At 51.4% G+C, this 12,064-nt stretch overlaps 3 protein-coding genes across 3 annotated transcripts; all 3 read right to left on the bottom strand.

The window, feature by feature from the left end:
- Window positions 1-4,040: 4,040 nt before the first annotated feature.
- Window positions 4,041-6,373, bottom strand: N7539_007903 (uncharacterized protein; the record flags this gene model as incomplete). Its single annotated transcript, XM_056937504.1, has 6 exons — window positions 4,041-4,680; window positions 4,736-4,952; window positions 5,015-5,389; window positions 5,458-5,954; window positions 6,021-6,043; window positions 6,107-6,373. 6 exons carry the CDS (start codon window positions 6,371-6,373, stop codon window positions 4,041-4,043), a joined length of 2,019 nt encoding a protein of 672 aa, XP_056787369.1.
- A 758-nt stretch (window positions 6,374-7,131) lies between these two features.
- N7539_007902 (uncharacterized protein) lies at window positions 7,132-7,548 on the bottom strand (the record flags this gene model as incomplete). The annotated part of the gene is made up of 1 exon (XM_056937503.1): window positions 7,132-7,548. One exon carries the CDS (start codon window positions 7,546-7,548, stop codon window positions 7,132-7,134), a length of 417 nt encoding a protein of 138 aa, XP_056787368.1.
- Window positions 7,549-8,407: 859 nt separating this feature from the next.
- Window positions 8,408-10,733, bottom strand: sly1 (syntaxin-binding protein; the record flags this gene model as incomplete). The annotated part of the gene is made up of 4 exons (XM_056937502.1): window positions 8,408-9,870; window positions 9,941-10,323; window positions 10,393-10,618; window positions 10,697-10,733. The coding sequence occupies 4 exons, from the start codon at window positions 10,731-10,733 to the stop codon at window positions 8,408-8,410; spliced, it is 2,109 nt and encodes a 702-aa protein (XP_056787367.1).
- Window positions 10,734-12,064: the final 1,331 nt, after the last annotated feature.

The raw sequence follows: 12,064 nt of genomic DNA, 5'->3' as shown, positions 1-12,064 counted from the left end.
CTGTCGGGGGCAAGGTCAACGGCCATGCACATTGACCAGGGGGGTGTGTGTGTATATCTATGTGGCGCCTGTTTCCATGTGCTCGCCCGTTTCGCGCAAAGAGACTTTTTAGTTTAAAAGACCCGAAGCCGAAGGGGGGGGGGGATGGGGAATCCCCGCTTATACCTGCGGCTCTGGGACATGATGATTAACCGGGAAGTAGGAAAGAAAAGAGCACTAACGGCATAAAATGGCCATATGCACACGAGGACCCAAGGCGAGAAAGTAGCGGCTGGCTAGTGCGAGTTCTTCTAACCGGGTCCGTGGGATCGACACGGCTTTTGCGCCAGACTCACCACAAAACGTAATGACTTGCGGACAAGAATAAGAACCCTTGTTCATGGCAATCGTGTGAGAAAGAGGGTACTCCAGGACTTGGTCGTCTCGGCAATTCCAAGACAACTTCCCGTGCGGGCTTTCATGCTTAGATTTGAGCATCGGGTCCTCGGTTCATGATTCATGAGTCGCTTAATTTCTGGTTTTCAAATGAGGTTATCCATCTTAGAAAGGAGCTAATTGAGTGACAAGCAACACGTATGCATGTCATCTTCCCTCGAGTGATTCTTTGGCGAGCACTTGCACTACACTGACCACATCTGCACATGAAAAGACCGCACACTTTGATATTCTTGACCTTTTTCTTTTTTTTCTCTTTTCTTTTTCAAGATCCGACATCCCATAAGAGTAATGGCTTCGTGCTGGCCCACGCAAGATGGTGGTGGCGAGAATTCAAGACGCAAGGGGTTCGCCAGGTTGTGTCCATGGCTAAGCAGTTCTCTGACATGTGAACCAAGTCTGATGGGATGGGTAGGGAAGGTTATGAGCGGGTCCAGGCTGTCAGATGGCACCGGCACACTGGAACCCTCTCTTGACGCGTAGACAAAGATAGAATGACGGACATGTCATGTTAGTACGACTACGTACGAACATACTAATGGTATTGTGTGTCTCGATGGTCAATCATCATCATTTCTTCACCTTCCATCTCAATATACGAGACGTTCGTTCTCTGTCTGATCAACCTTAACTCCCTCACGGCATTGTCTTGAATCCTTCCCGTCTGAACCCTGACAGTTTCGAATGCTCTTCGGTCGTTGGAAAACTCAATTACGCCCACGACCCGCTACGCTGCCTTAGCCTCGCAACGACGCAGAGGTATGCATGACCTAAACACTATTTATCCTTGCCCAGTCTCGTGCTCGGCTCAGGCGCGGTCTCGACAGCGAGGCCATGGAGTGGGTAAGTGGAGAAGATCCTGGACTCTGGAGCGAACCTGGCAAGGCGTTGGTCGAGTAGAGTTCATCGTGAAACCAACGCCGCTCTGCTTTCTGTCGTACCATACCTGAAAGAGGCATGGTCCCGTGGGGAGAGGCAATACGAGATCTGCAGTACTGAGTCTACTGACTCACTGAGTAGTGAGCACACAATTAGCAGCAAGTTGCAACTAGCAACATCATTTGAACAACCGATCATACCATTGCCACTGTCGAAATGAGGACGTCGTACGTAACAGACCTATTCGTGTATCGTTAGACCATCCAAAGAAAGTCCGTTGGTCTGATCTTCCAAGTGCTAACCCGCTATGAGAATACAAGATGAGCCGTCCAATAGCCCTGTCGGGATACCCGTGCCGTCTTCACCAAATTGGTCCAAAAAAAAAAAAAAAAAAAAAAAAAGCCAAAGAACGTTCGCGGCATTAATTTATTTGAGATGAACTGATCCGAACCCAGTGTGAGGCTGTGAGCATTGAGCACTGAGCAGCCTGCCAGCCATCTTGGTCACAACTTCAGTGTAATCCTCGGTGAGCGTTTCTAAACGGACAAAACTCCCACCAACTCGTCCGACTGAACCAGATCTTGCTGGTGAGTCCGTGCTCAAACTTACCAGGGACTGTTCCCGCAGCCGAGGTACGTTGGAAAACTTGACCAGGGCCCATGAAGGTTCGGGACCCTTATATAGGATAAGGTCGTGACTGGGGAAGAGAAGGTCCCTGCGAGGCTCGAGCAGTCTGCAAAGCTATTTGATCCTGCCCGAAGCCACGACTGGCCATGTGGCTCAGCCGGGCAGATTGTGGGTAGAACACGTGAATGTGTGTGTCGTTCTAAGTTGTGTGGTTGTATACTCGGTAAGAGTGTAATTTGTGCAAGTGTGTAGTTGCGTAATGTGTACTAGTGTAGTGATGCACGGGCCAGTGGCCACTATGTAGTTTCACATAACTTATCGGCAATAAGAAAGCCAGACTGCCAGACTGCCAGACTGCCAGACACCCTTCTTAATATCTTCCCAATACCCGAAATGTTGATCAATGGGCCGCGCCACGATCCCACGCGCGGAATGTTCCGACGAGTTGTACAGTAGTCTGCCAGATGGACAATGGGTTACCTGACCTCGTACCATAGTAGTAGTGGTCAACTGACTTCATTCAAGTCGAACTCGGGTCTAGATTCAAGACACTCGACACTGGCGATAACTTGAAGTCGGGCCGCAGTCCGCGTAGTCCACCATCCGCAGCAGCCGCAGCCCGCACAGGCTTTTCTGTTCTTAGTTTGCTTTCTCATGTTGCCCACAAGAGGCCCTTGATGATTTGACCGTAGCCGAATTGATCCATTTGCTCAAAGAGCTCACTGGACCCAGCGGACCGCGCCTGTCATAAGCGAGCGTGGATCTGCGGGCTGGAAGTCTTGGAAGGGCAATTCGGAAATTACTTGGTCCGTCTGGAGAGGGTCCATCCGCCATCGTCTCCGTCGTCGGGAGAGAAAGTGGAGATGGAAGGTGGAGTGTTGGCGGTACGATTCGATCAGCATATCGTCGACTGAGACCGGTTTATTCTTTGTGAGCCGTGAGCCGTGAGTAGTGAGTAGTGAGTAGTGAGTAGTGAGTAGTGAGTAGTGAGTAGCCTGGGTAGTGCAGGTGGGCAGGCAGGTACTTTGGTAGGTAGTGGACCAGTTGACTGGGTCGATGTGGGAGGGGACTCGGTGCGGGTGCTCGGCAGCAGTTCCAGCAGGCTGAAGATGCACCGGTTATTCAAGGGGAGAGAAGATCCAGTATTCTCAGCAAAAAGAGGTGCCCTTTGGAGTCTGATGCAGGTTGTCCACCATATAGGGATAGAGTTACAGCATGTCGGATGGTTTCGAACGTCGGAGACGGTAGACCCAGTCGATGCCTTGATCTCGTGCACTCATGTGAGCTTCCGCACCATACTGCATCTGTGCATTGACATTCGGCATTGTCCAGTCCAGGACTCATGTCCTGTACCTGGACCTGCCATGATTCTCACTCTCAGACAATAGTCCGTCGGACACTGCAGAGTGGAGAAGAAGCAATCCGACGTTGCATCGATGGGCGTTCCAGAGAGCCCCACTCGAGATGTGGAAGTCACCCAGTCAGTCCGCTTTGACAAGTTGGCCCTAGTTTGTTACAGTACAGTACAGTACTGCAACCCTGCACCCGGGCAAAGTATCGATCCTGCTTCGCATCGCCATGTCTTCATGCCGCGATCAGCACTCTGTACCCCTGCACTAGGCTGGTGGAGGAGGCCACTACTACCGTTGATAACTTGATACTATCATGCATCGCAGATCCCGCTTCCAGACGGCTTCCACGTTCGGCAACGGGACCAGAGCAAGAAGTACCGGTGGTAACGTTGCGCGGAAACCCGACGCGATGGTCCGAACCGCGAGAGGGTCTAGTTCTACTGCCCTACTGTCTAGGTGTTTGACGACTCACGACTCACGACGAGTGGCTGTTGTGTCGGAGGTTGCCGTCTGTTGCAAATGGCCGGGAGATCGCGGCGAGTGCGTCTAGCCCGTCGCCTACACTCCTACTGTACGTTTGAAGCCGGTCAAGCCGGCGGCCATGTAAGTGTATAGTAGGTCCATCGATAAGGTATATTCAAATGTCGACGGTACCTCCTTATCAAACCGCATGAACCGACTCCAAGCTATGCAGATGTGGTTCAGTAATAATGGGTGTCACAATCACAATCACGATCACGATCACAATCACGAGCCGGACTGGACATGCCCCGTGTAGACGCTCTCAAAGTCAAGCGCCGCGAGCATCCCATTGACCCGGTCAATCTCGCGGCTCAAATCCTCCACATTCACCGCCAGACTACTCACTTCATCGAACTTGCGTCGTCGGTTCGCATCGGCGATCATTTCGGAGACAAAGAATTTCTGCTCTTCCAAGACGATCAGTCGTTCACGCAGCGATTTCTCTTCCGCCTCCAAGGTAGAGACCGCACTACTCGCATCGCTGCCTAGGCTACTGCTACTGCGACTGACCCCCACACGCTCGTTGTATTTGATCGACGCAAGGGCAGAGTCGGCGGGGCGCGATCCAGTCGAAGATCCATCATGGAGAATGCTGGGTGAGGATGTCCGGCTGCTGCCAGCGTCCGCGGGATGGACAGATTTGAGAACCTTGGGCAGGGATTTCAACGGCAGCATGTGCAGATGGAGGAAATTGCTGGCTTTCTGATAGATGGCCTTCTGAAGCCGTTCTTGCGCAGGGGATTCCGTGGGCAGATCTCGAATGCGTCGAGCTGCAACATCATATTTGGCGAACGAATCAATGAGGCGCTTACGAACTTTGGACGCCTCTGCGATTTGTGCTGAAGATGGAGGTCGTCGTGGGTCCCTGATCATCATCAACACACAGAACGATCACTCAATACTACGGGGAACGGACGTACTGAAGAGCGGTCATAAGCTTTTGGAACCGGGGTAAATGGAGACGGATGCCTCTTTCGAATTGCACTAGATTCTCGTACGCCCGTACCTCGGGCGGCACTCGAGACACATCCGCCTGGAAATCTCGGCGATCAAATATCGTACTCTTGCAATCCTTGCAGAGTCGTATGTCAACGTTAATTGCACTTCGCGAGGTCATTTTCTCGGATGTTTTCGAGACTAGAGCGAGGGGTCAACTTTCCATGTTCACACCGTTCCTCTGGCCTGGGTGGCAGGCTTACTTGGCGTGACGCTCAGGCCAAGCTCGCTCGAACAAGCAGTATTCGGATCACCACAGACGACTCGCCCGCAAGTTCGACAGTGGTGTCGCCGAAAGGAATATCCGGAGAAATCTTGTTGACAGAAAGGGCAACGGGAGACGCTGGCGTCATCTTGCCAGCTGACTATAGTCTGCTCGAGGACTTTGCGCTGGTCATTATGCCAGCCGAGCGAAAAGAGTTTGGCCGAGCTGTTCTGGATCTGCTCCGGCGGCAGGTTCGCCAATAATTGTGTGAGTCGCGTCAAACGTGTCTCGAGCCGAGAGACTTCAAGCAGGGCCTTGTCCACGGTCTGTTTTCGAATCTTCTTGAAGACGTCGGTCTGATCTCTGCTAGCTCCTGTTCCCAAGAATGCATTAATCAAAATCATCCTCACGAGCTACTTGGCCGGCACTGAATCAGCTCACCATTGTGGTCGTTATATCCTTCCCGAGATTTGTAGCACGTCTCACAAACCCTAGCCCATATGCCTCGAACTGGTTCGTGGTGTGCGGATCTAGATAATTTGATCTGATACATCGTGTGCTCTTCACAAAAGAGCTTTCCACACTTGCGACAATTGACACATCCATTGGTGGAATTGAGTCGTTTGCCGCAGGAGGGCTCCAGGCAGTTATCATGAAAACCGACCACCTGCCAATGGTCCTTTGTGATCAAATCCTCCGGATCCAGTACTTTCGGGGTCACGTTGTGTTCAATTATTCCCGTGCTTGTCGTCGTGGGACGCGTGACGACAGAGGCCGTTTGGTTGTCATTTGACTCGAACACATCCAAGCCCTTGAGCTTTTGATTGAGCACCGCCAGAGGCTGAAAGCGCTTTGCCTTGTCCATTTGTACTTTGAACCAATCCTTGACTTCATCTTGCCTGTCGTCCTCGAGGTTCTGATGGCTGTCGTCGAGGTGCCTGGGAGCTTGTGAACAACCGCGTGGAAGACAGAGAAGAATCCCGATATGACGTAGAGAGTCTTACCTGTTCAGCTGTAAGAGGGTCATCTGTGATTAATTTTAGTCCGAGGTCTTCAATTTCCGTCAACTTTCAATTGTCGGTTGACATACCATCTCTTCACTGCAGATCGGGCACGAGAGCCGCGCTCCGGGCGCAGCCGGCGGGGCAGATATTGAAGTATCGCCATTCTCCAACGATATGCGCGATGTGAGATCCTGGGTCTCGGTAGACAATAGGGACGTGGAAGCCTGGGAGCTGAGGGAAACGCTGCTGGCTGTCGGGGATAGTAGCCCAGGCTTCGACTGCGGGGACGGAGCTGATGGAAGCGCGCTTGGAGTGCCTAGAACACGACCTCCACCCAGCGTCCTCCTGGACATGTTCACGGGAACATGAGCGATTCAACGCTGATAGTTCTCTTTTAAATACTCCGTACCACAAGCTGGATCGTTAGGTCAACGGGGGAGGGGGGGGGGGGGGGGGTTCACCGTTGTTTGTTCTAGACGCAAGTTCGGGGGGGGGGGGGCTTGATGATGCAGTGGAGCCTCGCAGCTTGTCTTGAGCGCCTCAGGCATCAGAAGACATTTGAGCCTCGGATGATCAGTTCCGGGGAACAGGTATGACGGCATTATTGAATTAACGTGGCTCCGTGAGACAGACAGTATATCGGATTCCAAATAGAATGCGAGTCATTTGATCGCTGAATAGAAATCCGTTATATTGAGCCCGAGGTCGAGCCTATGCTACCCAGATATGTTCTATTCAAGGCTATGTCCACTGTCCAATAAGTTTTATGTTCAAACGAGTGTGTCAATAATCTATATAGTTGAGGTAGTAACGATCGTGAGTATATCCATCCACGCTAGTCGAACAGCTCCCAGGAAGATGAAGGCGTGCGCATCTCCACGATGAAATCCCGCAATTCCGTACCATACCGCTTTGGAATTCTTTTTCCTCCTCTTTTCATAATATTCGTCTTCACGTTTTTAGACCTTTTTTTTTTCTCCCCGGTTTTTCAATATCAGCCTATGCTGCTTCAAGCCGCCGAGTCATGGAATGGGAAGCGTGATGGAACAGTTTGCGCTCGTGCCAAAAAATTCTCGTGAGAATTGTCCATCAGAAGCTGAGCCTCGACCATCTAGCGCTCATAGTCTCGATGGTAGCTGGTCCCAGTGTTCGGGTTGTCGTATTCTCTGTGGACATGGACGGTGCCGTCGTCTCGACGGTCAACATCGCGGTGTCGGTAGACGCCATTGGCATCCAAACGCTGGCGATGATGACGGCGACCCTCGTCAGTGCGATAGTCTAGATGCTGGTCATAGGCACCGGTGCTGGGATCGTAGGTGGTTGTACCGTATCCCGTGTCGTAGGTGGTGCCGTAGCCTGTGGTTGCGGCGCCATACCCTCTGGATCCGTAACCTGTCGTGCCATAGGTGCTATAGCCGGTGGGATCGTAGCTCGTCCCCGTGGTGTCATATGTCGTGGTGCTGGTATCATAGTCGTAGTTGTCGTAGGTACCACTCCAGGTACGGCCTGCGTTGTCTGAATTGGCCATTTTCACAATATAAGTGGTCGTGTCTTCTGGAAGAAGAGGAGATTCGACCGGCTGACGGCAAGGGCTCGTTGGCTTGCTAGGTGACGACTGGCAGATGAATCTCTGAGACTCTGGAGATTCTGAGATGGCAATCAGACCTCCGGGGATGTTCTTTGCTTAAATAGGATGATGGGTGGCGCTCCTTGTTCCCAGCCCTTCTTTTGATATGATTATCAACTGACATCATCTGGCAGGTTCGACAACCAAAAGGTCACCGACGTGGAGGCAACTTGAATAACAACTTTAGGTCCGAGGCGAGATATTGCCATCGCGATCGGTCGAGAAGACGAGTTCGTGCCAACCACAGGTGGCTCTATCTCATCGCCATATAAGGCGAGAATTGCTTGTGAGCATAAAACGACCATGTCCAATGAAGTAGTCGGATGCGGTTTATACCGTAGGCTCAAACCTCGTTCCACGGGAGGATGTCCTTGAGAGCAGGGTCTAAGGGCATAATTTGAGGGAAAGTGCGAAAAAGTCGCCGACTCCCAAGACCAATCTTTGCCATGTATGGCGATTGACTAAATTCGCTAAGATGGCCTTGGTCATTCATATAATGATTCTAGAGCTATTCGCGCTGGCGTTTGCCACGCTACAATCTCAGATGACATGTTGATGTTGCTCCATTCTGTTCTAAAAGGGCGAATCAAATGTGGTAAGCTTACCACGAAGTGACACAGCCGTCGGGACTGCCAGGTTGTGCCTATTGTGTGAATTATAAGGTTGATTGTATTATACAGCACTGAAATCAAGCACATCATCCTATGACACGCCTTCAAAGTGTAGAATTTGAGAGATCCTAGCCAAAGTGTTGAAACTGCTAGCTCTCGCGACCGAGGGGAGCCAAGGAGTCCCTGAGGAACTCGGTCGCGTTCATCAAGTCGGTGCTGCCATAGACGACCCGACGGCGACCAGTACTGCGATTTGCAGCCGAGGCGCCATCTGCACCTGGTTGGCCACTTGTTCGCTTAACCCAGTCCTGCAGGTTCCCATATTCGTCCATACTCCCACCGCCAACGGTAAACACGATAGCCTCGTTAAAAGCCTGGCGGCGTTGGCCAAACGTGGCGTTGATTCCGGGAGCAGGGCCGCCCATGGCTCCGGGAACCTGTGTATTGCGTGAGGCCGACGCAGGAGGCATGGCGCCACGTGCGTTCGCACTGCGTGGATCAAAGTAGAGGTAATTCTCGGTCTTAGCAATGGCAGAGCTCGATGCCGTGGCGGGATCCATGATAGACTCGGTAATCTTTGTCACAGTGAGGTCCTTATTCGCAGGCAAGAAATTCTTCACACCAGAGATGAGGGAATCGAAGTTGGCACCCAAGGCACCCGAGGTGATACGATCCGTCAAACGATTGGAAAGTGAGGAGAATCCGCGAAACAGATCCGACGATTGTTGTTCAGGGGCGGCGGTGGTCATCATGGTCATTCGAGTGATTTCACGCACTTGTCGAACATACGAAAGAGGTGAGACGTCTTCAACTCCGGCTTTGGACAAGGCCTCCTCAAATTGACTCATCTCCGCCCGACTCAGCTCGGTCTCCGTGCTCAAGAACCAGATCAAGAATATGCGCAGTTTGTCCGAGGGGTTGCTGCCCTTGGCGCTGTCGTTGATCAGATCGAGCAGCTGTGATTTGGACTGTTTCGTGATGTTCTCTTCTAACTCGAAGAAATTGTCCAGTTGCCGGTCCTTGATGCCTTTGAGTAAGGCTGTCGCAATGTTCATATGCATATCCAGGACCGCCTTTCGCTCCCGTAGCTCGGGGAGAAGGGTAATAGCCGCCTTCAAGTGTTGCGCAGATGCGCTCGTATCGTTCTGGAGGTCCTCGATGGAGGAGGCTCCCGTCTTCTTTGTGATCTCGTTTGCATCTTCTTTGTACCGAGTCAATTCGGCGTCGATATCCTCAGCAACCTGCGGGAATGGGACTCCGGCATTGCGTTGCCAGAAGAAATCGTTGCTATTCAAGTCGTAAGACTTTTTGGCGGCTTTACCGGGCGCCTGCTCATCCGCCTCCAGGGTGATGCGATTTAGTCGCATCTGGAGCACATCCTGCACAAGAGATTGGTAGGTCCACGAGTGCGAGAGCATAGGCACTAGGTCAACATTGCGGTCCATGATAATGAGAACGGGCCGGGAAGATGGAACCCCCGGGAGTGCTCGCTGGTTCCCTGAGAAAAGATTGTCTTTTGAGTTGAGGATGTGGTCGCGGAGCTTTCGGTCCAATTTTGTGGCAATCAATTCCGCTGCACCCCCTTTCGGGCAACGAATAATCGGAATCGTGCCTACAAGCAGCAAGGTTAGTTCAATGAACGGTTGAACAAAACCATCGCGAATTTGGAGCACAAAACTCACCCATTGTTACGCTTACGCTAAATAAGCCACTGACAACTTTGTCAACGATTGCATCCAGATCGTCATCACTGGTCTTCCCGCTGTTAATCTTGTAGTACGCATCGTTTCCGAGGCCAAGGCTGAACAGATCAGGTTCAGCGACAATGAAATTCAGGTATTGGTCATAGACTTGGGCGATGTGCTCTGATGCTCCGGAGGAAGCTATTTGTGACGCAAAGTCCTCCAGAAGTGGACGAGGGACGGAGGAAAGAAAGTTCACATAAGCCGGCGAGTAAAGACCCTGTGCGAGATCGCGTGTGATAGCTTGGATGTTGGACTCGTTGGGTTCAACGAGGTAGACAACTGGGACATCAGGGATAGGGTATCGTTGAGAGTGTATGTTCCTGCGTTGAGTCTCTCGGTAATTAGCATTGTCAAGCGCATTTCCCAATAGACGACAACCGATCTCTTACAGATGGATTGTCACACCCCACGTTCGGAGATCATTCACACGTAAAACACTACTGATGACGTCTCTTCCCATGCTGTCAAATACCAAGACTTTCCAGATTGGATCGCCGTCCTCGTTCAAGATGGGAGTGCTTTGAGGAACAATGCCACTATGTGTGATTGATTCATGGGCGACATCATCTGCAGGCTTCGGATCGTGGTTCAAGTTAAGTAACTTCTGGATTGACGCTGTTTCAGCCAGAGTTCAGTTAGCTGTCAAGCGGTTCAATTCGTTAGATCGCGGGGACGGAGTATGCGGCCACCTACCGACCTGTCGATCGCGGAGGGACATGGGATGCGCCATCGCAGATAGGAAGAGTCGAGCGCCACGACTCAGTAAGAATTAGAAGACCGGATATGACAAGATAATCCTCACAGCATGAGCAATGAATCTGAAGAAGCTCGAGTGATGCTTCGAACCTATGCCTGCCCGAAAGCTGTTGACATTGTATTAACACCTATTGACTCCAGCTAACCGCATGCTGTCCCGTCTAGGTCGGGGCCACCCGTACCTCCATTTTGCTGACATAAGTAGCCCCTGACAAACAGTGCAAAACTTGCACCCTGTAGCGCTGGCACCAGTGTGTGGGTCGGGACGGTAGGTGTGTAATTGACAGAGCAGATATGGTAGCATCCTTACAATACGGTGTAATAACGATATGGCTCGGCTTAAAAGACGCACATATTGGGACATACCAATACATACAGCTGTATGTAACTTACAATACCATGATTTATACAGACCTCACAGCGGCAGTATTCGTCTTGTGGACGGTGGTCCTCGTTGTGCCAGACTCGCAGCAACTCCTCATTAACTTCTCGTTCACACCTTCCGTCTTAACCACCCCTCCTCGTTTGCCCAATTTCCCCGTCTTTCTCTCCGTAAAGCAAATGGTTGTGACACTGGATTGGCTCTTTGTGTAAAGAGACCGACGCATCATATCTCAATCCATAAGAGAAGAGTCTCTGAGATAACTCCGAAGGATTCAATCAGGACCAGAGGCAAGTTCTACAGACGTCAGCAATCAGCCTTGGTCAAAGTATACTCGTGAAGGGAAGGAGACACAGAATTGAGAGGAACATAAAGTGTCGTTCAACTGGAGAAAGACCGGTGATATCATCTTCTTTCCCATCTGTCTTCAGTATCAAGGCGTGTTTCTTAAGTCATCCCAAGATCCCACCTGAAGACCAGGCAGTCGCTGTCCAGGAGCTGGGTTTGGGCAACATTGCACATCCTGCAGTTGGTAGCCTGAGAAAGGTGGCGATTCAAACCTCGCATCACTCCAGGCACCAAAGCAAGGCACCAAGGCAGAGCATCGTCCGTTCTAGACCTTCTGGAGGGTGTGTCGGAACAAACAGTCCCGTTTTCTCTTTCTACCAAAACACCCAGAAAGAGGCAAAGGAGACGAGTCACAGAAAAAGCCTGGTACTTATGAGACGACCAGTTTAATATTCTGTTGCGCCTTTGAACTCAGGTGGTTCTGTCCTGGCACTTGGTGCTTCCTCGGAACCTTGACCTCTCATCAACCGACCGCCTTTTAGTTGATCCCGCACATTTTTCTGCCGTTCTCCGCAAAAGCCTCGGTCGAACGATTTCCCGCCATCCGAGCTAGTGGCACATCTGGCAGGCGGTAA

The sequence above is a fragment of the Penicillium diatomitis genome (assembly GCF_028827545.1).
Source record: "Penicillium diatomitis strain IBT 30728 chromosome Unknown utg000011l_segment0_segment0, whole genome shotgun sequence".
NCBI classification, from domain to species: domain Eukaryota; kingdom Fungi; phylum Ascomycota; class Eurotiomycetes; order Eurotiales; family Aspergillaceae; genus Penicillium; species Penicillium diatomitis.
The sequence above is the reverse complement of the archived record's forward strand: the minus strand, read 5'-3'. Positions and strand labels throughout refer to the sequence as shown.